The sequence below is a fragment of the Juglans microcarpa x Juglans regia genome, chromosome 3S (genome assembly GCF_004785595.1).
Source record: "Juglans microcarpa x Juglans regia isolate MS1-56 chromosome 3S, Jm3101_v1.0, whole genome shotgun sequence".
NCBI classification, from domain to species: Eukaryota; Viridiplantae; Streptophyta; class Magnoliopsida; order Fagales; family Juglandaceae; genus Juglans; species Juglans microcarpa x Juglans regia.
In genome coordinates, this window is record NC_054599.1 from 22,523,747 (window position 1) to 22,548,696 (window position 24,950).

The 24,950-nt window shown below is 36.9% G+C and overlaps 4 protein-coding genes and 1 long non-coding RNA gene across 9 annotated transcripts; 2 read left to right on the forward strand and 3 right to left on the reverse strand.

Annotated features, from left to right (window-relative positions):
* Positions 1-8,878: 8,878 nt before the first annotated feature.
* On the reverse strand, positions 8,879-10,604 carry LOC121257468 (expansin-A20-like). Its single transcript, XM_041158474.1, has 3 exons — positions 10,090-10,604; positions 9,626-9,944; positions 8,879-9,529 (listed from the first exon to the last, which is right to left on the reverse strand). The coding sequence occupies exons 1-3, from the start codon at positions 10,220-10,222 to the stop codon at positions 9,223-9,225; spliced, it is 759 nt and encodes a 252-aa protein (XP_041014408.1). The 5' UTR covers positions 10,223-10,604; the 3' UTR covers positions 8,879-9,222.
* Positions 10,605-11,344: 740 nt separating this feature from the next.
* LOC121257469 lies at positions 11,345-14,252 on the reverse strand. The gene is made up of 2 exons (XM_041158475.1): positions 13,807-14,252; positions 11,345-11,708 (listed from the first exon to the last, which is right to left on the reverse strand). Exons 1-2 carry the CDS (start codon positions 14,202-14,204, stop codon positions 11,453-11,455), a joined length of 654 nt encoding a protein of 217 aa, XP_041014409.1. The 5' UTR covers positions 14,205-14,252; the 3' UTR covers positions 11,345-11,452.
* A 2,910-nt stretch (positions 14,253-17,162) lies between these two features.
* On the forward strand, positions 17,163-20,085 carry LOC121257467 (aminoacylase-1-like). 5 transcript variants are annotated; one of them, XM_041158472.1, is made up of 6 exons: positions 17,163-17,878; positions 18,004-18,266; positions 18,771-19,002; positions 19,045-19,074; positions 19,282-19,291; positions 19,325-19,449. In XM_041158472.1, the coding sequence occupies exons 1-4, from the start codon at positions 17,278-17,280 to the stop codon at positions 19,068-19,070; spliced, it is 1,122 nt and encodes a 373-aa protein (XP_041014406.1). In that variant the 5' UTR covers positions 17,163-17,277; the 3' UTR covers positions 19,071-19,074; positions 19,282-19,291; positions 19,325-19,449. The 5 variants fall into 5 exon arrangements, with proteins under 5 accessions (XP_041014406.1, XP_041014407.1, XP_041014403.1 ...); XM_041158473.1 differs by having other exon boundaries at positions 19,261-19,291; positions 19,325-19,414; XM_041158470.1 differs by lacking the exon at positions 19,045-19,074 and adding an exon at positions 19,783-20,085 and having other exon boundaries at positions 17,164-17,878; positions 18,771-18,908; positions 19,325-19,530.
* Positions 20,086-20,720: 635 nt separating this feature from the next.
* On the reverse strand, positions 20,721-21,007 carry LOC121257471. Its single transcript, XR_005939222.1, has 2 exons — positions 20,855-21,007; positions 20,721-20,812 (listed from the first exon to the last, which is right to left on the reverse strand). It is a non-coding gene; the product is annotated as an uncharacterized LOC121257471 (long non-coding RNA).
* LOC121257470 lies at positions 20,989-23,616 on the forward strand. Its single transcript, XM_041158476.1, has 2 exons — positions 20,989-21,168; positions 23,110-23,616. The coding sequence occupies exons 1-2, from the start codon at positions 20,989-20,991 to the stop codon at positions 23,281-23,283; spliced, it is 354 nt and encodes a 117-aa protein (XP_041014410.1). The 3' UTR covers positions 23,284-23,616.
* The last annotated feature ends 1,334 nt before the right edge of the window (positions 23,617-24,950 follow it).

Sequence of the window (24,950 nt, forward strand, 5' to 3'; positions counted from 1 at the left end):
CACAACCTAAATACTATTTTAAGATAGAACAAAAGAAGAGAGAGTTTTGTGTTTTCGAATGATGCAAAAAACTAATTGAGAGGGGTTATATATAGCTCATCCCACACGGCTAGCTTTAAATGTTAGTCTTGAATTGCCATTTAAATGGTAAAAGCCATGCGTTACACACAGGAGAGGAGGGGTCAGCCCCACGTGGGCGCCCCTCCATTTAACATCTTCCACTCGCACACAGTGGGCATGACCCTAGGTCTACATCTCTCTAATGTTCTCAATCTCGTTCATACAAGTAAATAAGCTATGCAACCACCAAGCACATTTATACAAGAAAGGTGGGAGTACTATACCAAATATCTCCCTGAGAAGACCTGTATAGTAACATCTCTAATATGTCTTGTCATGTTCTAGACTTATTCGATCGTATCAGATCAAGCATTTTCAAACCATCTTGAGTTTAAAAAACTCAAAATAATAATTTACTACCTCCAAATCATTTTAATGTGTTCACAACCTTAGTCGCTACCAATGTATAGTGTCATAGTTCAACGTCGGTAAACACAATTAAGGATACGATGTCGAATAGACTTCCATTTGCCCTCATATCATTCAACTTTGATTGAACCACTTTCTCAGCAATGCCTCTTTAGACCGTATCAATCATGACCATAGACAGCATGCTAAAATAGCAAACATCACAACCTCTATCTTATAACATAGTCAAAAATAAATAAATGACACTTAAAAAATATGAGACTCGCACAATAAGAAAGAAAATAACCATTTACTCACTTTCTCATTTGGTCGAATAAGCATATATAGTATGAATACATGCTACAGTAGATTTCTCTTTCTTAAATAGCATATGTCTATATCAACACCGTACAGATCTTAGTCTAGCCACTTCTTAAGCATCTAACATGAGCTCCTCCATTTGCTTGCCTCTAAGGCATCAAAAAGAATATCGCATCTGACTAACCACATGCTACATGGATGGTGGGGTAACTCATGCATAGTCCTCCCAATAGACCTCATCTTAGCTCCCACTAAAGTGACGTAGATTTGTGTCAACCAACTTACCTCTTTGGACAATTACCTAGGAACACAATATCTCATCTCTACATGCTACCCTAGTGCTAGAGGCAATCGCTCTTGTGAGTGAGCCAATCTAAGTCTGTTGACATATCTTTTGTGTGTGTATTAGAAAAACAATACGACAAAGATAAGAACTGAATCATATTATATTAATATCTCAAATAAAAGGTTACATCTCAATGTCAATGTCACTTGAAACACAAATTACATTTACAATCTACGCAGTCCTAAATTCCTAATATGAGCCTAAAAAGCATCTCTTACTATAGGCTTTGTTAAGGGATCAGTAACTATGCAACTCATAGAAAGGTATTTCGGAACCACTTCCTTTTCCACTATCATGTCTCTAGTGTAGTGATATCTGATATCTGATATATATGTGTTTGGTTCTTTCATGATACTTTGAGTCCTTAGCATATGTGAGAGCTGCCATGCTATTGCAAAATATCGTCACTAGATCTGAAGTATTCGTGTCAATGTCTAAATACTTGAGGAATCTCCGTAACCAAACAACTTATTGAACTGCTACTGAACAAGCTATGTATTCCATCTCCATGGTGGATAAGACTATACAGGGTTGTTTCTTACTGATCCATGTAATGGCGTCATTGTTTAACAAAAAGACATACCCAGTAGTTGATTTGCGCTCGTCTAGATCACTTCCCTAATCAGCATCGCTTTAACCTCTCAGCAGCAAATCCGAACCTTGATAGCACAATATATAGTCCGCAGTTTCCTTGAGATATCTCATAATCCTCTTGACTGTTTTCTAGTGAGCTAGTACGGGGTTAGATTGGAACCTACTCACCAAACTAACTGCATAGCATATGTCTGGCCGAGTACGCATCATTGCATACATCAGGATACCCACAACATTAGCATAAGGGACACGAACCATCTTTTTCATTTCTCTTTGAGTCTTAGGACAAAACTCTTTGGACAAGTTCCCGATTCTCGTAATAGGGGTGTCATTGGGTTTACATTCACTCATTTGGAAGCGCTCGAGAACTTTCCTAATGTAAGTCCATTGGGACAAACATAAAAGTTTCTTTGAGCGATCTCTGTAGATCTTAACTCCCAAAATATATTATGTCTTGCCCATATCCTTCATCTCAAAATTGAAGAATAACTATTCTTTTGTGACGACTATCAACCCTTTATTATTTCCAACCAGTAGTATGTCGTCAATATATAATAACAACATAATGAAACTATTCTTCGACCTTTTGACATATACATAATGGTCCTCCGTGGTCATCGTAAACCCATTCGAGACAATGGCTCGATAGAATTTGAGATATCATTGTCTAGATGATTGTTTTAGGCCATATATAAATCGTTTGAGCTTGCACACTTTGCACTCTTGACTTTGATCACAAAGCTCGTGGGTTGATCCATATAGAGCTTCTCATCTAGTTTTCCATCGAGAAATGTTGTCTTAAATTCCATCTGGTGGAGTTCCAAATCCATGTATGCTACTATAACTAGAATCAGGCGAATTGAGGCAAACCTCACCACTGGGGAAAAAGTTTTCTCATAGTCTATACACTCTTGTTGGGTATACCATTTCACCACTAAGCGAGTTTTGTACCTTTCTATTGATTCATCCGACTTGCGCTTGACCTTTAGAACACATTTGTTCCCAATAGCCTTGCGCCTTGACGGTAGATCTACCAGATCTCAGACTTGATTTATCCTCATAGACTCTATCTCATCTTTTAGTGCTTTCATCCATTCATCTTTAGTAGAAGACGAGATAGCCTCTTGAATTGTTCTAGGCTCATCATCATCTTGCGAAACTACCATAAAAGCTTCCCCTTCAATCTCAAAACGACGACGAGGAACACTTTCACGCCTACTTCTACACGGTTGAGGCTGTTGTAGTTCATATACAAATTGTGTGCTCCTACTCAGAGACAAGTCACTTTCACAATTTGTAGGAGCTTGAGGAATTTCTTCCTCATTCTCAACTAAACCTTCTGGAGCGCCTTCCTCTTGACCCACAATCCCATGGAGTTCCAAATTCCTATCAACCTCACCCTTACTTGGAAACTCATCCTCAATGAAATCTACATCTCGTGACTCAATCTCAGTAATAGTTCCATCAGATTGTTCACCTATTAGCACATAGCCTTTTGAGTATTCTGAGTACCTTATAAAGATACACTTCTTTCCTAAGGTCTAACTTCCCATATTTATGAGAAACATCGTGAACAAAACCCGTTAAACTCCATGGCCGCAAGTTACTCAAATTGGGTTTCTCGTCGGTCCATAGTTCATATAAAGTAGAAGATACTGATTTGGAAGGCACTCGGTTAAGAATATAGGCATCAATCAACAATATATCCCCCCAAAAAGAAATTGGTAGGTTTGCTTGCGCCGTCATCGGTCTAACCATCTCAAGCAGTGTTTGATTTCTCCTTTCTACCACGCTATTTTGCTGTAGCGTACTTGGCATCGTCAACCGTATTTTGATTCATCTTTCATCACAGAACCTTTTAAATTGCTCAGAGAGATATTCTCATCTTCGGTCGGTTCTTAAAATTTTTAAGCTCTTGTCTAGTTAATTCTCAACTATTCTGAGATATCGCCTAAAGCACTCCAATGCTTCAGACTTATGGGAAATTAAGTAGACATGTCCATAACGTAAAAAATCATCTATAAATGTGATGAAGTAAACACCTTCGTGTCTTACCCTCACAATCATTGGGCCACAAATGTCTAAGTGGACTAATTGTAATGAAAAAGATGCCCTAGTGACTTTTCCAAACAATTTTCTCTTGGTTTTTCTCATAAGACAATGTTCACATGTGAGCAAGATGACCTTAGCGAGATTTCCTATCATACATTCTCTAGTTAACCGAGTCATTCTATCTTGCCCTATATGGCCAAGCCTAGTATGTCATTTATATGAATCCAAATTATCATATGCAGAAAGAAAAGCAATAGACTCATTCATATTTGAATAATCCAAATCCAATATCATAAAGCCGTATGATAAAAAAAAATCATAAAATACATTGCCCAGATAAAAGGAAACACCATTGTTTTCAAATGCAATTCAAAAACTAAGTCTTAATAAAGTAACTAAAGAAAATAAGTTTCGTCGGATATTTGGAGCGTATAGCACATCATGGAGAAATAGAGTGCGACCACCCCACAAGTCCAGCTTGTAGGTACCAAGTCCCAGCACCTCCACACTAGCTCTATTCCCCACCTTGATATCACGATTCTCAGCTGAAATCCGACAATACTCCACAAAACCAACTCGATCTCATTCTATCATGTGTTTGATTGCTCCTGAATCAACAGTCCACACAGAATAGGAATGAACAACTATCACGTGGCTAGTTACAAAAATAATACAAGAAAAGTTAGAGTGTACCTTCTTCGGCTCCATGCAAGCACGAGCGAAGTGGCATTTCTTTCTATAGTTGAAGCACTCTAATTTTGACTTGTTCTTTCCGCTCTTTCTCCTCTTACTGCGCTGAGAAGTTCCTGACATTTTTTTAACTTTTCCAGCAGCTACCTCTATCTTGGACTTCTTACGCTTAGGCTTAGATGCCTTGCGCGAACCAGACTCAACCATATAGGCCGAATGTTTGGGCTTAATAGCCTCTAGGCGCTCAGCTTCCAACTCCAAGTGACGCAAGACATCATCAAAGTCTTTAATATTCTCACTATGTGTCAAATTCTGGCTCATATTCTCCAAAAAATTCGGTAGTGATCGTATCACTGCCTGGACTTGTTGTTCATCTGTCAAGTTGTTTTCTGCCGTTCTAAGTTCGTGGATCATGGTCAACATAGCCCTAAGATGTTACTTCATTGTGTGGTCAGAGCACATCTTATAGGAGTCAAACCTCATGATTAATCCACATAACCTCGTGGCTGAAGTTCTCCCAAACTTCATCTTTAAAACTTACCACATGCTTTGGGCAGTGTTATAGGTTTTGAACTCACACATGAGATTATTGTGCATGCTGCTTAACATGATTATGCACGCACACCGATTCTTCTTAGCCCATACAACACAGGCTAAATGATTTATCTTATGTTGGTCGAGTCCCCTTCCTCGGGTGTAAGACATATTGGATCTTTCGATGCCAAATGTCGTAGTTTTCCTCATCCAATTTCTCATTTTTGTTTAAATCGGCAACTATATTCTTGGATGTCATTTCCTTACAATACGCAAAAAGTGGATATTACACACACCTAATAAATCTGCCGTGTCCATCCAAGTTAGAAAAAAATAATACAAACATGTCGCAAGATCGAAAAATTGCTAAGGTTCATAATCATCTCTTACACCACAATGTCCAATTATTAATTTCTAATCTAATTTTTGAGCAAATTTAAAAAATATATGGGAGTTCAAATCCACTTGAATCTCAACCATACTCCTACTATCTCAAGTAGTCATCTAGCCCTAGTCACATGTAAAGACATAACCTACTAAAACCGCAATAACCTTTTAGGCCAGTCTATAAGGACAGTTACTCAGACTACAACAACTTGTTGGGCCAGTTTATATGGATAACTACTTAGACTACGGCAACCTATTGAGTCAGTCTACAAAGATGGTTCTTTTAAAACCGTTACAGTCCATTTTTTTTTGTTCCATCAATGTATTTACAGTTCTTACTGGGGCCACTGTAGTCTTTTGGCTATACAGTGCATTTACAGTTCTTACTAGGGCCACCGTAGTCTTTTGACTATATAGTGTATTTACAATTCTTATTGGGACCACTACAATTCTTTCAACCTATTATTACATTGATAATATTAATTATGACTACTTAGTGGAAATTTTCTATTTTATCACTAAAAGAAATCAAGGTTAATGTCTAAACATTCAAACCTAACATTCATAGATGATATAATAATCACATATCAACATGTTCAATTCACACATACATGTAATCACATTTAATATAAAATATTAAAAAAATCACGTGTAATATAACATTATAGAATAAAAAAATACCATGAATATAACCATATCTTCAAATGTAATCACATTTAATCTAAAACATTAAATAAAAGATCACATGTAATATGATAATAAAGATATATATAAGCATATATTAAATCATGCCAAAAAAAAAAAAATTAAAAACCCTCACCTAAACCAAAGATAACTCACAACCTAGTGGTGTGCCCAGCTCCTTGGTTTAGTAGGTGGTCCTGGGTTCAAACCTAAATGTGTGGCATTTTTTTTTCTTATTAAAAAATATGTGCTTCAATAGTGTTGGGACAAAAAAAAAAAAAAACGTCCATCCCATTTTATTTTTTATTTTTTAAACAAATGGGCCAAAAGGCCCAAGCTCAATCAAAAAATAAGCCCAGATGACTTAAAAACTTATCTTCTTCCTCAGATGGCTACTGTTCACGTGAACAGTAGTCCTTACATAGCAGGAACCCATCAACCACTAGAGACCACCGCAAGAAGCCTCAACCGCTTCCTCCGCCAAAAATTATTTACTCCAAGCATTCGGGTGGTGCCGCACCATCTCACTGGTGGGCGCAGCACCTCAGTGTGCTTACAGTGCCACCATGGTACGCGCAGCACCACGTGCGCTCTGCACTACTGCTGTTGCGCTACACCTTGCTTGGTGAACGCTGCACCAATGAGGTGAGCCCAGCACCTCGCGATGGTTCTCATAGCACCTTGTGGTGCTACAATACCTCGATGCCCTGCTGCACCAGTGTGCACGCAGCACCTTGCTGCCCATGGTGGCTCAAAAATATTTTAAAAAAACTGTAGCAGCACCACACCATTGTTGCGCACATTGAACGGCTTTGGATTTTAGAAAATAGAGGACAACAAAAAATGACACCATGATTTCATGCATACGCAAATAAAAAAATATAAACCAGCAACAACTTAAAAATATGCTCGGATGTTAATGTTAGAAAGCACAATGGAAAATACTTCAAGCACAGTTTACTAAGTTGCTCCACAAGTTTATCCAGTTTAACAAACCTCAAGCGTATTCTCTTAGTAGTGAAGTGAACTACGTAGAATAGACTAGAGTAATACTCAACACATCCATGGCCTAAATACTATTTCTAGAGAGAACAAAATGAGAGAGAGCATTGTGTTTTCAGATGATGCAAAAAACTAATTGAGGGGATTACATATAGCCCACCCCACACGGCTGGCCTTAAAGGCACATTCAATTGCTATTAAAATGGTAATAACGCATGGCCTTTAATTACAAGCAAATAACATAAAGTCATGCATTACACATAGGAGATGATGGGGTCAGCTCCACGTGGGCGCCCCTCCATTTACCACTTTAATATCATATCTATCTCTCTTCAAATTCTTTGATTCAATTGAACAGAAAATTTATAAAAATTGTAATTCATTTTATCCGCATGTCAATTTTAGTCATGCAGCAAAGATTCCCAATTAGGAATTTTGGCCAACTAATCCACTTATAGGATAGATATTTCCTAAAGTTCAAGAATGGGAGAGATATACGCAAGACATTCAAATCACTCTTAGATTTTTATTTTTCTTCGAATTCTAAAAAGAAAAATGTTACTTACAGTTATAAGATGTGTAAATTTTACACAGTCTCTTTAAAAAAAATTGATAAATGAAACTCAAGTGAAAAAATTATTATTTTTTTAATAGTAGATCATATTTTTTTTCAAATAGAAAGGCAGAACTTTCACATTCTAAGCCCCGATTTGATACAAAAGTCCATTCAACTCATATCATCTAATCATTATAATTTTTTTAAAATTTTACATAAAATATAATAAACAATTCAATTTTTTAAAATCTCAAAATAATAATAATATTAAAAAATAATATTCTAACAATATTTTACTTAACTTCAACTTTCATCTCAACTCATTTCATCTCATCTTATTTACAAAAACAAACGATGTCTCTCAAATGTTAGTTGTAGAGAAAATTGGCGTACACTCCACAACAAGAAACACTCGCTCTCTTTCTCTTTAGAGCATTGGCAATGGCTTATGTATTTTCATATTCATCTTCATATTTACATAATATCTCTCTAAATTGGTCTACATTGGATTATACATTTTCAAAATTTTGCATAGCTATGAACAATGTTTCTTTACTCTCCAAACATTATTTTTCTGTTTTTCTCTCTCATACCCATTAAAATCAACTTTGTGAAATTTGTATTAAGTTGATGATACAAAGTGTTTTTTTAATACATATTAATATTTATTGATAAAATTGCTCATTTTGATATATGAAATTAGTAATATTTAGATATATGGAATTGATATTTTTGAGCACATTGTGCTAATTGTAAAATATATAAAAATAATAATTTAAAAAACTAATAAAAATAATGAATAATAATATTTTTTTATTATTTGGTTAAAAAATACATAATCTGATGTGAATTTTTTTTTTTATATATGCAAAATCAATTTTTAAAATATATTATTTTGAAGATGCGAACAATGCTAATGCTCTTATGTTTATGAGAAAGTCTACTTTGTCTCTCTAACTTGACACCTCCATTTGACCGCAGGTCAAATTTTTTTTTTTTTTTTTTACTTAATAATTAAGGAAATGATTTTAAGTATATTGGTGTATTTTTTTTATTTTTTAAATGTATTTAAATATATTAAAAAAATATAAAAAGAAAAAAAAAAAAATTTACGCTGGCGTACCAAAATGGCGGCATAGTAGCCGCACCCTATGTTTATTGGATAGTTTTTCCTTGTAGAATCTAAGTATTGAGCGAATCATCTCGAAGGACAACCTAATTTGTAAAGCTGATCGAGGAGTTCCTGTAAAAAAATCATGGTATTGTGTATTCACTGTTACTTCTAATAATTGCACATTCCACCTACAATCCTGCTTTTCTGATCACTGTATCATAAGGAGACAAAAAGGGGGACCTCGTATTCCAATTTTTTCAACTTTCTTCACAACTTTCAACTCAGATTTTGACCATACGACTCTTTGTAGGATAGCTGGAAACTTTGATCGGTGACTAGAGATGCATATATGTGGCTATCATCTGTAAAAATGTGCTTGGATCCTCCATTCTGATGAACTGATCATGATCAAGACTTGAAAAGTTTCAAGATGCAACCCACATTCTAGAAATGAAGAATGAAGAATGAAGATTACTACTTGAATTGTTTCCCTTCAAATGTCTGTCCGAACTGCCAATTTGCTGGAGCAACAGCATAGGATGCGAGTGTTCTTCCGCTGCTGGCGGTCACCTCAAAAGATATAGGCTGTCCTTTGAGATTGATATTGCATTGCCAGTTTTGTCCCCAATTTCTTCCCATAGGTATCCATCCCGTTCTTGATCCCTTCACTTTCACAGCAACAACTTCACCATCCAAACCTACATTGGTGACAAGAACTTGAAAGAAGCGTGAATTTCCACTGAGACTGAATCTCAGCCCACCCCTTCTTTCACACTTCACCCTACACAAATTAAGTTCGACACAAACAATGTTTATGTTTAATTACCTTATTTGCAAGATATATATACCCACAAATGAAGAATCTTTTATGAGTTACCTCCTGTACTGCACTGGAACTTTATCAGCTTTTCTCTCTGCAATTTCAGCAAATGCAGCCTCCGACATTTCAAAGTGTTGTTTGGGGAAATTGCACCAGCCACCATAATCGGCTGAGAGCCCGTAATTGGGAGGGCAGAAATCTGTAGCAGTGAGAATAACAGATGGGCTTCCCTGCAAGCACCACAATATGTGGTCAACACATCTCAGCTCATAGCAAGCCCCACAAGAACTCCCCCTGTTGAACAATATGGTACTCAGGCCAGCACTGTGCTTCCCATAACTCGTCTTGTGGAGGTCTCCATAACCACAAGCTCCTTCTGCAACATCATTAAAATGGTAAACCCTCGATCGCTTTGCTAGTAAAGTTTGAATCTTTTGTAAACGTGCAGCATCGATGTTGGTAAAGATAGTAATTAACTCGAGAAACTCTGAAAAATAAAAGAAGAATGAAAGAGAAACTACCCGTAAAGATCGACCCGTCTGTTTCTTTGGAGTATGTTGCAGTAGCAGTCTTCCATTCATCATCCTCGGCTGCAGTAACGTCGCGTGCTTTCAATAGAATCAAGAAGAAAACTGTGGCTTGAAGAGCACCCATTTAAGATGATTAGGCCCAGGGATCGAAGCTGAGTGTTCTTTTTCTTTTGGGGCTTGTACCCGAACCCAAGGGTGAAGAAAGCACCTCCCTTTTCCTTTTGTAGAGAATGATGACCCTAATCTCGTGCACTGAAGGATTTTTTTTTTTTTTTAATACAATTATACAAGGTGGTAAGGTTTCGAACCCATCCAGTACCGGATCATACACAATCAGACTCTTGGCCTAGGAAACATTGAAAAAGAAAAAGAAAACTTTGGCAAAGAGCCTGAGTCCTTGGTTCACATCGTTTGCGCTTCAGAAGAGCGAAAAATGAAGGACTTCTTGTTGGTCTATTCAATATGCAACGTAAGAAGGATGTGCTTTTCCCCTCTCTCTCTCTCTCTCTCTCTCTCCCCATTCTTCCGGTGATTGCGTTTGACTGGAATCGAGATCGGTGGGAAGAATTCGTAAAAAAACAAATCAAGTCAAAATCAGTCTCTTAATTTAAAACAAATTTTCAGTATTTTCAATTTTAATATTAAGCCCCAGATTTTTGTTTGGGGGTTAATCATCATCTTAATTTATTTTAATTTTTATTATCTGGCTGGAACCATTTCTTTTACGATCAATGTGCTTTGGTCCCAGCACTCCTTTTGAGAAGAAAACCAAAGGGGCCCTACTGGGACCGTACAGTTGTAGAAATTCTGACGCGGATGATACAATGGTCATAATATCCCATTTTTGACTTTTTATTTATTTATTTTTTTAAATTTATTTTATTCATCACATCTAATTTAATTATTATAATTTTTTTAAATTTTTTGATAATTACAATTTTAAAACTTCAACGATATAAGTCATAATCTTTAAAAAAATTAAATAATATTTTATGTCATTTCTATTTAAAAAAAACATTTCTTTTATAAATTATATTTTCTACCTCAGTCCGCAATCCCAAACATGCAATAAACGGCGCTTTAACAATTCCAATCACTTGTACCGGTCCAAGTTCCACGTCTATATAGCCAGAAAACGAGGAGGAAAAAAAAAAAAGTAAAGAGCAAACCCAGATCCATGCCTAAAAATAAGAACAAAACGAAGAAACCATTGACTTCTTGTTTCCCATAAAAGATTTGCAGGAACACGAATCTCGAATAGCGAGAAAAAAATAAAATAAAATAAAACCTAAAATCTCTATTATTATTATTATTATTATTATTAGGATTAATTAGCTTTATACATTGGCAAAAATCATAGTATCTGAATGATATCTTTCAAAGAGACGAAGCAGATGACGGAGGTGTTACCGTTGCCCTTACTTCGAATGACGGAGTTGCTATTACCATTTGCCCTGTCACTGTCACTGCTATTGCTGTTCTTATCAGAGTTGTGTGTCGTCGTCGTCCCCTGTTCCAGTGTTCCTTCTCTGTAAACGAACACACTTTCATCATCTGACATACGACGCCACTTCCTACTGCGGTCATCTGTTGTATTCAATGGCATTCCCCTAACCAACATAATAATAATATTTTTTTTTATCAGTAAATACTCACTAAAATAATAATAATAATAATAATAATAATAAAAGCAAATGCTGAAGGATATTCATTATTCAGCTCAAGTCATTGTTTAATAGAATGAATGAACCCACGTCTCTGCATGCCAGTAAAGATGCTCTACTTAAAGCTTTTGGATATGTTAATTTAGCATTTGTGGACATATATGTTAATTTAGCATTTGTGGGCATCTCATCCGCCCGCCCCGTCCACTTCAATTGTAGAGATGGCGATGGCGGGTGCGGTGGAAATACTAACCCGCATGTGCGGGGGCATGGTGCGGGGAAGGGTTGATTTCACCTCTGCATATGTGAGTATCATCCTACTGCTAAACATGTCTAAAGTTAAAAGCTATATACAATTACAATGACTAAACAAAAACCAATCCCATTAATTTGAAAGATAAATCATATCTCTAGAATTTCTAACAAAAAAAATTATATATATATATGAATTTATATTTATCATCATTTTCTCAATATCTCGTAATAAGATATTAAATAATTGACCTGCTAGTTGGACATAACAAATAGTCTGTAATCATTTAATATCACATACTTCTTTTGAAGGATTCTATTATATAGATTAGTATTTAACATTATTAAAAAATCTCATACGAATAAATTTGATTCAGTTTATGTATTTATGATTAATCAAATGGTAAAGTTGATTAATTTTGAAGCAACTTTGATCCGTATATAATTATGTTTTAATAGTTCGGATTTAATTAGTTCCATAAATGCAAAAAATATCAAAAATTAAAGGTCTGATTAGCATTTTAAGAGTGAACCCATTCAAATGTGAAATCGTTCTGTAAAATTTGATTCACCTGCATACTTTGGAACGTGCAGTAACTACATTTAAAAAAAGGCGTTTCATTTTGGAGAGATTTATAAAACTAAACTCTTAATTGATGTGTTTTGGTATGACATATGATATATATCTATAGTAAAAAGAATTTTACAATTTGATGTATCATATTAAAATATGTTAATTTATAAATTTACTTTTATGAAATTCTCTTATAGTGGCGGTTCGGCACAAATGTGCGTACATCCATGACGATAAAAGGAAAATAAAGAAAGAGAGACACAGATTTATGTGTTTCGGTACTGGACGTCCATAAGAGTTTGGAGAGGGAAGAGTCCACTATAATTTACTTGTTTTATAGTCTCTCATGATCCCTTCTATTGCCAGGTCGAAGAAGTCCCTGTGAAAGTCGAAGTCCGCTAGGAGAAGCTTGGCCAAAAGTCTTTGAAGTCATCTGATTCCCCCCTCTTATCTTCTATCCCTCCCTTAAGTCTCATTCTCTCTCCTTTACGTCACCTCCTCTATTTTCCTCCTAACATCCTTCTGTCTTCTCTTAACCTTTTGTCCCCTCATTCTTTCTCTCTTTCTTTTCTCTTGATGAATCCTTCACTTTCAATTGGGCCTAGAAAATACTATGGATTCGGTATATTTTATCCATTCCAGTTAGAGTGTAAGTTATGGGTCAGATATGTCGCAACTCCCCACCGTCTAAGCTTTTACTTGAGAAAATGTTTACGATTTTCTGTCGTCTAGATCCCTCCTATTAGGTTGAAAAATACTATTTAAACCCATAAAACTGACTGTCAAAAATGACCGATTGTGTTTTCTTTTTTAATTAACAGAATTGATTATTAGTAAATTTCTATTTTTTTATTTTTTAAAAATGTATAAAAAAAGTCACGTTCGGTTGCCCCTCTACTTTTTTTTTTTATTCACTGAAAAGATAAAAACCAACCAAAACATAATAATAGGAAAGTTTCCACAAAATATAATAAATAGTCATCCTAAATATAAAATCATTTGACCTATAGTATAAATAATCCAGAGAAAGTCCGAATTCAAAACACCAAGAAAAGAAAAAAGAAAAAAAGTACGCTGAACAAACACGATGATAAGAAATTAAATAGAATCGAAGTCAACTAATATTAAAGATGGTAGGAAAAGGAATTTAAAGAAAGCAGAAGGAGATTAAAGAAAGAAATGATTAATCAATGTGGAAGGACTGGCATGGCGGAGTACCTGACATGGAAAAGATCGGAGATGTTGGGCATGTTGACGTAGAAGTTAACGGCGTCGAGGAAGGCCCTGTAGGTGTTGACGTGGAGGCCGTCGATTCTGGGGAAGGGAAGCCTGGGTTTAGGCGGTGAGTCGGCGGAATCGGAAGAAGTCCAGAAACTTCCGCCGGCAGTAAAGTGGTATTCCTTCCAGGGAGTGGAAGCGGGGTGGGGAGGAGAGGGAGGGAGGGCGACGAAACCAAGGGTGGCCATGAGGGGCTCGAGATCGTCGTGAGTCATGATGGGGTTGAAGGTCCTGGTGAGCCAAAGGGCGAGCTTCCTCATACACAGTTTCATCCACTCCAGCTCTTGTATTCTCTCCATCTCTCCGATCTCTCTGTTGGCTTGCTTGGCTCTGACCATGAGGAGCGTAGGGATTCGAGTGTTTGGAGTTTTGGAGGGCGGGTTTTTAAAGGCCGTTTCGTTCTCTTTAGACGTCCAACTTCCTTTCGAGTTTAATACAATAAGGAATTAAGTATTTAACTTAAAAACAATTTTCAGTAAGTTGACGTGGCATCATCTTATTAAAGAATAATAAAAGAAATCCACACTTAATAACATCTAATAAAAATCCACCCTATAACATAGGGATATCTATCTACCAAAGAGTTGGAATGAGAGTAATCATTTGGAATTGTTGAGAATCTTAAAAGATTATCTTGTTTGGAACCATTTAAGTTATGAAAATTCAGATGCCTGTGAAGTCTGATCCCCTCCTTTGAAAATGTATCTTCGTGTATTTATAATTTTATATATAAAATTTATTTTATTAATATTTTAAAATTTTCAATATATCAATCATTAATATGTCAGCTTGTGGCCGTCCTGCATGGAAATCTACTTAATAAAAGTGTACACAATAACTGATTTAATATGAACTATTATTATTATTAATATGATAGTGTGTAAAATTTGTGTGTAAGATTTATGTGTAGTCCTAACACTTTTCAATTATTATATATTAAAAAGTACAGGTCGAGATTATTATTTTTAGAGTAGTACTATAATTACTTATAACTTTTACTTATACTTTTATTTATAAGACTCATTTTATCAGTTTTATTTTTAAATTCAAAATTTAAATTTTAAATTTCATAATTTTTAAAATATCAATAACTGACATATGGAAAATAAGTTTTTGTAAATTTTTTTTAAATACAAATATCACTTTTCATTAATATTGTAAAAAAAAGTGTAAATATCATGTTCCTGATAATGTCAAATAAGCAAAAACCACGAATTTTTATCAATGTTCATTGGTTGAATCCATATAAAAAAAAAAAAAAAAAGTTTATCATTTGAAGAAGAATTAATCTGGGGAGCAGCCATTTTGCACATCCTACATGATATAATCCAAACTACACATTTTGAGAGTGAGAGAGGTGGAGGGCGAGATAGAGAGCCTAAGAGAGAGGTGGAGGGCCTGCGTGTGCAACAGAGAGGGAGAGGGGCTGGCTCGGAAGTGGCTGGGTCTGTGAGAGGTGGTTGTCAATGTGAGGTGGTGGAAGTGCGGTGGCCTGGGTGGCCGCGTACGGCAGCGCAAGTAGAGAGAAATAGGTGAAACCCATTTCGATTGGGTTACTGCATGGGAGAGAGAGAGTTGCACGTGGGGGAGATCGGTGGTGGCTGACTTGGTCGTAGTCGTGAGGGGGAGTCATCGGTGGTGGCGCCGAGGCTGGGCGGTGCCGGGCTGGACTGAAGGAGAATCGGATGAGAAGAGAGAGAGAGTGTGAGGAAATGAATAGAGACTTGAAAAAAAAAAAAAACCAAAAGCAGTGTGTGCAACACTAACCTTGAAGAAAAGAAAGAGAAGGAAAGAAAAGAAAAATTACTTATATTTTACAAACAGTAATGCTACATACAGTTGTGGAATGCGCAAATACCGCGCAGTCGCTTTGAAAAAGAGTGGGGTCTACTGTTAAAAAATTAATTTCTTTTCATGTGAATCTCATATTTATTCACTTTTTTCAAAGCAACTGCACGACACTTGCACACTCACGACTGCAAGTATCATTTCTCTTTTACAAATGAATTACAATTCTGCTACGTACAACTGGCATTTGTAACCGGCTCATTTTGCCACGTCAGCATCTATCAAAAATAAAAAAATTGAGAAATCGACTGAAACTTGAGAAAGAAAGATCAGAGAAGCTAACTAAACTCGTTCTTCAAATGAAACTTGGGAAGAAGCATTTTGTGCGTTGCAAAAGCATTTCATTATTTCCATCTTTCATTTTTCGTTCTTCGAGTGAAATTTGAGAAGAATACACCGGATTAAAACTTTCGTTCACAAATGCCGAAATCCATTTCGACGAAAAGGAAGAAGACCATCTGAGAAGGGAAACGCCCAAACTCGAGAAACAACCAGACAACAGGAAGAAGAAGGAGAAGCACCGTCGTCCTCATCAGATCCACCCGTCTCGGTTCCCATTTCCCCATCTGACGCCTTTTTTTTTTCCTTGCCCAAACTCATTAATCGATAAATAATTGTTGGTACGGAGGGCAGACCACCTGCTCATCATCCAGCATTAATCTACAACCAGTTGGAAGTAATGGAAATTTATGGTTAAGTGTAGAAGTATCAAATACATTGTAGGTCCACAGATAGTGAATTATGCCTTTTACTCTTTAGCTTCCAGCGAGCTTTCCCATTTCCCAGAAAAAAACATTAATAAGAATATTTCTCCCAAAAACCATTTGCCTTCACTGGGTTTTGCAGTGCCACCGTTTGATTTTCTTTATAGGAGCCCGAAATTTAAGATTGGTGAAGTTCAAGGAATAGACAAAGTTGGGCCCCATAGTTTCTCCCCCATGGAATTGGCCGCCCAGCCATAAATTTGCCTTCCTCACTCATATAGAGAGTTGCTGTTTTTTCCATGAGAGAAAAGTTTGTAAAGATTTCAATTTAATCTTTTCTTGCAAATTAATTATGTCTTCCTTTTGTCATTGTCCAGATCGTTACAATCATAGCCATGCACTGCAAGAAGCTGGTTAAGCTCGTTTGGGAGTGAGCGAGAGTGATCGAGAAAGGACTTCGATGGTTACACGAGCTTAGAGAATTTTAGGAAAAAGCAGATGAAGGTGAAGAGAGAAAGGAGAAGAGGATGCACGAAAGGGGAAGGAGAAGTTGGTAAGGAGGAGAGACTCGAGTGAAACGGTGTGTTGCATTAAAGATGAAATCCTGAATGCCCACCAGCAATTTTCATCTCCACAAACATAAAATAAAAACACATCGTTTCATTTAAATTACGTGGCGGTTACCCGCGTGTGCACATGCCGGTTGCATTTAGCTTTTTTTCAATTAATTATTTGTTTTTAACTTTTGTTTTGGTGCACGATGCATTTTATGTTTTGGACTTGACGAGCGGAAAGTCAAACCACCTTCCTCCTCCTCCTCCCTCTACTGCTACTACGGAGAAAACAGAGGAACAAAGAAATGGAACTCCATTGCAGAACCACCGTTTACTGCTCCTACTTCTTTGCCATACTAGCGTTACTCTCAATATCGTCAACAAAAGCAGAAGCCGAAGAAGACCCATCATCGATCATATCGAGATTCCAACAGTACCTTCAAATCAGTACAGCCCATCCTCATCCCCACTACAGTCAAGCGGCCGATTTCATCCTCTCCCAAGCCAAATCTCTTTCTCTTGAGACCCGGACCCTGGAGTTCGTCCAGGGCAAGCCTATCATCCTTCTCAAGTGGCAGGGCTCTGATCCGGACCTCCCATCTATTCTCCTCAACTCCCACACCGACGTCGTTACCGTCGAGCAGGAGAAATGGTCCCACCCTCCGTTCGGGGCCCACCTCGATCGGCAGGGCAACATCTACGCCAGAGGGTCCCAGGACATGAAGTGCGTCGGCATGCAGTACCTCGAGGCCATTCGCAGTCTGAAAGCTTCTGGGTTCGAGCCTGTTCGATCTGTCTACCTGTCTTTCGTGCCGGACGAGGAGATTGGTGGCCGTGATGGTGCCGAGAAGTTTGCGGGTTCCGATGTCTTCAAGAACTTGAATGTGGGCATCGTACTCGACGAAGGTAAATCGCTACGTTTCTTTCATGGGTATAGATCTTATGATTGTTTGAAATCCGTTGTACTGTACAAAGATGATTGTGTTTTGTACTCTGTTTGTGTTAGTTATTAGTGGTAATACTGGAAACAGGTTTGGCTTCTCCCAATGAGAATTACAGGATGTTTTATGAGGAACGACGCGCATGGCCGCTCGTTATTAAGGCTACAGGACAACCAGGCCATGGAGCAAAGTTGTACGACAACACAGCCATGGAAAATCTGTTGAGAAGCATTGAGAGTGTGAGGAGGTTTCGGGCATCGCAGTTTGATCTGGTGAAGGCAGGCTTGAAGGCTCAGGGCGACGTCATTTCGGTTAACATGGTATTTTTGAAGGCGGGAACGCCATCTCCAACTGTAAGTTTTTGGAGCTCATTTTATTCATGAAATGGTGTTAACTTTAATTTTAAAACGAAAAATTTGTTGTTATTTTTCACTTATTTATCAGTCATCTTGATGCCAGGCTGAGAGATGATGAAAGTATAGTGAATACTAGTTTTCTTATTGAGCATATTGTTTCATGAAGACCTTAAACCATAAGCACAAAGCTTTGGAAAAAGGCATATGCCCAAGATGAGGTGTAGGCCCTGAGCTAGACATAAGGCATAAATCCGCATTTGAGAAGCCCCTAAAATCTCCCAGTGAATGGGGGGTTTAGAACAGTAGCCAATGAGTTCTGGCACAAATGACACTTCTTCATCTCCCCTAAAATGGATGAAAGTGTGAACACTGGGATTCAAGGCTCCCTGAGTGCCTGCATGATGACCAAGAAAAAGGAAGAAATAGTGGTGAACTCATCTTAATGATATATGTTCTCCACAACTTAACGCAGGCAAGTTTCTTCCTTCTTTTGTGTATCAGGGTTTCGTAATGAATTTGCAGCCATCTGAAGCAGAAGCGGGTTTCGATATTCGAGTGCCTCCAACTGCTGATCCAGAACCTCTGGAAAGGCGGATTGCTGAAGAATGGGCACCTGCTTCGCGCAATATGACATTCGAGGTATTCACTCATTGGAAAATTCTCTCTTTGAAAATTGGTACGTTTGTTGCAGTAAGAACGGAATACCTTTGGCTGTTTGGGATGCTCCATCAGGTCCACTTTTAACTTGAGAAGTACTATTTCTTCACTTAATGCATCCCTAGAAAGTACAGATTACCATGATTGTGTAAGTTCTAGTACTTCATTGGGTCAGAGAGGAGAGTCATTTACTGTATTAATTGAGACCAGCATGATAATCAGTCTGAGTCTCAATAATTTAGGACTCAAAGTTTACTTGTTGGGGCACATTAAAATGTTCCTTTAATGTTGTTGTTGTTGCTGCTCCCGCTTTCATTGTTCTCTCCAATGCCATTTGCTGTGGTCGTATTTGTAGCTTAGGCGGTTTAAGCAGAAGGTTTATTTGCATGCTAAGTTTGTTAAGCCAGTCCTCAACACGACCAACATTTCAAACCCCTGGTGGACGCTACTAGAAGAAGCTGTCAGAAAAGCTAATGGCAAACTTGGTCAGCCAGAAATCTTTCCTGCCTCTACAGATGCTCGCCATTTTCGACAACAAGGCTTGCCTGCAATTGGCTTCTCTCCTATGGCAAATACTCCTATTCTTCTACATGATCACAATGAGGTGACTATCTTGTCCAATCTGTTTTTTCTACGCACTGTTCGTCGTGAATACATATCTATTTTGTTGGGATGTGCTCACAATATTACTCTCTGCAACCATTTTAAATCAGGCCCGCGAGATGCAATGTTAAGCTATTCAAAATTCATATCCTCGATTTGAATGATAATCCTTATCCATATATATTGTCTGGTTCTTATTCATTCATCAATCGGTCCATGCACTTAAAACTGTTGTGTTTTCATCATGTTACAGTTTCTAAACCAAGACGAGTATTTGAAAGGAATTGATGTCTATGTATCAATAATCAAAGCTTATGCATCTTACATTGATCATACAAGAAAGGAAGCCCCAAGAGATGAGTTGTAATGGAGCAGGAGGATAATCCCCATTTCAAGACAGAAAAATCATAATATCATTTTCTGCCTTATTGTTGTATAATAGAAGTTGAGATGTTCCAGGGATGTACAGTAAGTAGGGAAGAAGGGGGTTTGAGTTTGACTGCCATCTGTGCTCTAAAACTTGGATTGATACCATTACTTGCTGAATCTTCTTGTACATGGACCTTGTTTTGGAGTAAAAATAAGTTTACTTATACACTAGTACCCTCAATTCTTTTTATAATCTTTTATACAATCATGTCTTAAAATAAGGTATTTATGTAAAATGATATTATTTTTATAAATTATTTTATAAAAAAAGTCCTTTATTTAAAACATTATTATATAAAAGAATTGTAAATATAGTTGTATGCCTATCATTTTCCTAACAAAAAAGATACTTGATCCTTTTTTCAAACTCCCAGCAAAAACATTTCTAAAATTTTTTTATCAATGTACACATGGGCTCTATTACTTTCATAAAAGTCCGAAAAAATGTCTCTCTGAAGTTGTCATCTTGATTTAAAATTTTTTTAAGGGATTATAAAAATAAAAATAAAAAATTTAAAGAAGATTTTCCATCCAAACATGGCTTTAATTCCGCCATCGCAATCGTGACTTGGGCTTGGATGAGTGACTGTGAGGGCAATCGCAAAGCCCAAGTGCAATAAAACAAAAATAAACGTTGCGTATTGCCTCTCTCTCTCTCTCTCTCTCTCTCTCTCTTAGCACGAAATTCCTTCCCTCTTCAGCCTTCGCATTGGCCGCCCGCTACCAAAAGTTGATGCCTTGAGAAGAGAATAGGCGAGGAGGGCACCCTTTTCTAAACTTTTTGTAGTTTCTGGGTCTCTCCGATTACGCGCTTCCTTAAATTAAATTCGAGCGTTTCAGTGTACAAAAAACATCTTTCCCAGCAGTACGCAGTGCGCACACAAAGGAAAAAGAACCTGTCCGTTGTTTCTGATTTTAGCACGACCTTTTGAGTATTGAAGCAGAAGCTACTGGCCCAGATGATTTGATTTGAATTTGAATTTGAATTTGATTTGATGGTGGGAATAATAGACTAGAGAGAAAGAGAGAGATGTCTTTGAGAATTAAGGCGGTGGTGGACAAGTTCGTGCAGGAGCTGAAGGAAGCACTGGATGCGGATATTCAGGACAGAATCATGAAGGAGAGAGAGATGCAGAGCTACATCCAGGAGCGCGAACGCGAAGTCGCGGAGCGCGAAGCCGCTTGGAAGGCCGAGCTTTCTCGTCGTGAGGTAAAAAAAATTCTCGTTTTTTATATCCCCTTCCCCTATTTTATTTTTTCTTCTAACCTTTTAATTTTACTCAACCAAATTCAAAGCCCTTTGAATGAATAGCAGTGAACATCTCCCTGATGCTATTAATCGTCCATATGTTTCTAGTGTGTTTCTATGCTTGAAATCTGATTGAATGGGGAATGACAATCAGATTCTGTGGGACTTTGGAAGTCATTTGAGGTTCAATTTTTTATGGGAATCAGCTAAGAAAGATAACCATCATCTAATTGCATTGCGATGTTTATTTAGATGAGGTTTGGATAGTGAGATGAGATGAGATGATTTTAAATGAAAGTTGGAAGTTAAATAAAATATCGTTAGAATATTATTTTTTTAATATTATTTTTGTCATGGTATTTGAAAAAGTTGAATGGTTTATTATATTTTATGTGAAAATTTGAAAAAATTGTAATGATGAAATGAGATGAAACACTTTCACTTTTCAAACGGGCTGAGAGAAAAAGTTACTTTAACGTGAATTGTTTTTACAAAGGGTTTCTTAGTTTAAGTTTCCCATCAATGCTTTCCCTGCAGGCAGCATATCGTTTTTCTGAAAAAAAAAGTGTGATGTGGAACTGAGTCAGCATCAACATTGATGTTGTTGCACATATTAGTATGATTGAGATACAGTTTTTCATCAACTAAGAAAGAAAAGCATCATTTACGCCTTAATCAGTAGCGTCAATGATGCACTTTAATCAGATAAATAGCGCATTCAGCCCTTTTTGTTGCTGAAATCGTTGTTGTATGTGAGAAGCCTATGCTTGCACTTCCCCCTTTTCTCCTTCTTTACTGCTTTTGTATTCAGAGTGTGGAAGCATTCCATAGACACGTGTTGTGTCGCAAATTGAGTGTGTGCTAGTTCTTGGACTATATAAGTGTGGTATATTGCATAGATGTAGTGAGTACGTCCTGGATCCTGACAGAGGTGCTGCCAAGTGAAGCCCTGGAGGCTGGAGCTACCATATAGTGCTTCAGATTGGCTGTTCAACCACTACGTCTGATTATCTATTTTTCTTTGTTCTTCTTTTTAGCTGTTTAAGATAAGGTAGTATTAGCATATCACTAAACTAGCACGCACATGGGATATTCTTGTATATGTCCCGTATGCTTGAGCTTTTGCCTATTCTTATGATCAATAAAATTTTGTTTACCAATAAATAGTATTAGCCCTTCCAATTAGGGTATCAAATTTTTTGCTACTAGGGTTCCGTGTGGAAGCATGTGTCACCTTTTGGCTTATGCCATTTCAATATGGTTGCTTGCTACCTAGTGGATATGCCATTGGAAGCAATGGCATTCACATCAAATTCTTTGAAAGAAATTTCTTACTCGCTTCAATTTCGCTTGTATGTATGTGACTCTAGTAAATTTATTCAACAAATGTACTTGTCAAAAATTTATTAGGCAGATTCAATTGATTGATATGAGTTGATTTTCTGTTTCAATAAGTTTTAGAAACAATAGCTGGTCCAATTATTTTTTTATTGGGTATTATTTTTTTTTTTTTGTCTGTTTGATGTGTTTTAAAAATTCAGAAACCATCTATTGAGACTTCTCTCATGAGCCATAACACGACGTCAGACTGGTAATTCACATCTATCTGTAAATTCAATGGTAATCCTGTTTTACTGGATGGATGAAAGTCTGAAATCTGATCCAATGATGACAATGTATGTATCTTTCTGAATCCATGTGGTGATAGCTATCCCACAAATCTAATCTAATAATAAGACATCGTTGCATGTTAAACAAATGGAAAAAAGTTTAGAACTTTGCAGGAAATGGATGTTGTAGGTTTATGTATCTTTTACATTTGTTAACATGGTTTACTACGCGAATAGAAATTATGTATGAGCATATAAGTTTTGAAGTCTGAAACATTATTGTATTTTCCAGGCAGAGATTGCCCGACAAGAAGCAAGGCTCAAGATGGAGAAAGAAAATCTTGAGAAAGAGAAAAGTGTCCTAATGGGAACTGCATCAAATCAAGACAATCAAGATGGAGCTCTTGAAATCACTGTAAGCGGTGAAAAGTATCGATGCCTCAGGTTTGCAAAGGCAAAAAAGTGAGGGTTTACATGGAAGCATGGAAAAAAGAAGAAAGATTTAGAGATAGAAATCCATAGTTGGGTGTGATTCTTTTCCCCTGAATACATCCTAGCTAATTTTCTTGTTACGAAACCTCATTCCTATTTTGGGTGCTTCAAATGTGTACATCTACCTCTGTATAATCTGAATTGACCATGTTTCGTGGGCCCTGTTATGTAATTCATCGCAGAAGGTAGGTTTTGTATTAGTAACGGTGAAGTTATATCTGTGCATGACTGATAAGCTGGTAAGATTTGATGGTCTTGAGCTAGGCTATGACAGTGTTAATATAGAGTCTTGAACTAGCAGTTATTTATTTATTTATTTAAATCTGAAATAGTGGTTTATATAAAGTCTTTCCTTCTGGGAAAGTATTTGTGCGTGTACCATAGTTGACATTGGAGCCTAGGATGCTTCTGTGATGCAGCCAGCCATAAGCTTTCTTCCTGAAATATTTTATGGAATAATTTTTCCTTTAAATCCATTGTCTTGGTTCCCATTACTGTGCAAGACTTTAGAAGACAATGCAGGTCTAACATGTAATGACTGTCCTTCCACCCTAGAAAATACTCCTAACATACACTGACGGCATCCACGTCGAGCGAAGCTCTAGACCACAAACTGGTATTTGTTATGACTGTATTTTGACGGGGAATAATTCTATTTTAATGCCTCTACACCGCACATCATTTATATGACATAACTTGATTTATAAGATATACATGATATAATTTAATTTGTAAAAAATGCGATCGTCAATGTAATGATCTAAGAAATGACCAAATCACGTATGAGCCTGACTTAGTTAAATGTTATAATTAGAGTTTCCTGTAATCATGATGAAGGATAAAATTTTCTTTTTCTCAAATAATGTTAAATCCACCTTCTTATTCGCAATTTAAGATATGAGTTCTGTTATATATAGGTACTTTTACGTACTTCGCTGATGTGATTGGTTAAATGATTTATTTTATATTAAAAAAGTGACGTAATCAATCACATTAATAAAGTGTGTAAAGAATATTAAAAAATGACTATAGATAAAATTTTTATTAAGATATTGCTCCCTAGGGGTGGGTAGCGGAGCCCAGCCCCCCCCTCCCCCCCCTACCTGGGGTTCCACCCCTCCTTGTAGGGAGAAGGACCAACGGCGGCAGGAAAGGGTTTAGGGTCCCCCGCCCCGCATTATGCGGGTAGCACCCTATTGTACCTAGTATTGGGTACTCCTGCCGTCTTGGATACTTTGTAACCCGTCTGTTTAGTTTTTGATATATTGGTCAAACGGTGGCAAATTGTTGCGTTGGATTTTTGGCCAATTGTGGTTCACTTTGGATATAATTTTATTTAGAGTGTAAAAAAAGGGTAAAAAAATCTTATCAATTTAAGTGTGAAATATCACGGTTTGGATTTACAATTCATCCCACTATTATTCATCAATTTTAACTCATAAATTTCATTACTATTCACAATCTATCTCACTATTATTCACAACTTATCTCAATTCATCTTCGAATCTAAACGTGATAGCTCAACTGGTTTGACTTTGGATTGTTCTCTAATGATTACCAATTCGAGTACTTTTAGGGTTACTGAAAGTTTATTTGGTCGTTAACTTTAAGGTCCCGTGAGATTAGTCAAGCTGCACGTAA

Coding starts and splice junctions, on each gene's coding strand:
- LOC121257467 (XM_041158469.1), top strand. CDS start 17,278: ATGGAACTCCATTGCAGAACCACCGTTTACTGCTCCTACTTCTTTGCC. Junction 17,879..18,003: donor GGGCATCGTACTCGACGAAG/GTAAATCGCTAC, acceptor TACTGGAAACAG/GTTTGGCTTCTCCCAATGAG. Junction 18,909..19,281: donor CGCGCAATATGACATTCGAG/GTATTCACTCAT, acceptor TCGTATTTGTAG/CTTAGGCGGTTTAAGCAGAA.
- LOC121257469 (XM_041158475.1), bottom strand. CDS start 14,204: ATGGTCAGAGCCAAGCAAGCCAACAGAGAGATCGGAGAGATGGAGAGA. Junction 11,709..13,806: donor TCCGATCTTTTCCATGTCAG/GTACTCCGCCAT, acceptor TATGTTGGTTAG/GGGAATGCCATTGAATACAA.
- LOC121257468 (XM_041158474.1), bottom strand. CDS start 10,222: ATGGGTGCTCTTCAAGCCACAGTTTTCTTCTTGATTCTATTGAAAGCA. Junction 9,945..10,089: donor AGACGGGTCGATCTTTACGG/GTAGTTTCTCTT, acceptor ATGATGTTGCAG/AAGGAGCTTGTGGTTATGGA. Junction 9,530..9,625: donor GTTCCAGTGCAGTACAGGAG/GTAACTCATAAA, acceptor TAATTTGTGTAG/GGTGAAGTGTGAAAGAAGGG.
- LOC121257470 (XM_041158476.1), top strand. CDS start 20,989: ATGTCTTTGAGAATTAAGGCGGTGGTGGACAAGTTCGTGCAGGAGCTG. Junction 21,169..23,109: donor CCGAGCTTTCTCGTCGTGAG/GTAAAAAAAATT, acceptor TGTATTTTCCAG/GCAGAGATTGCCCGACAAGA.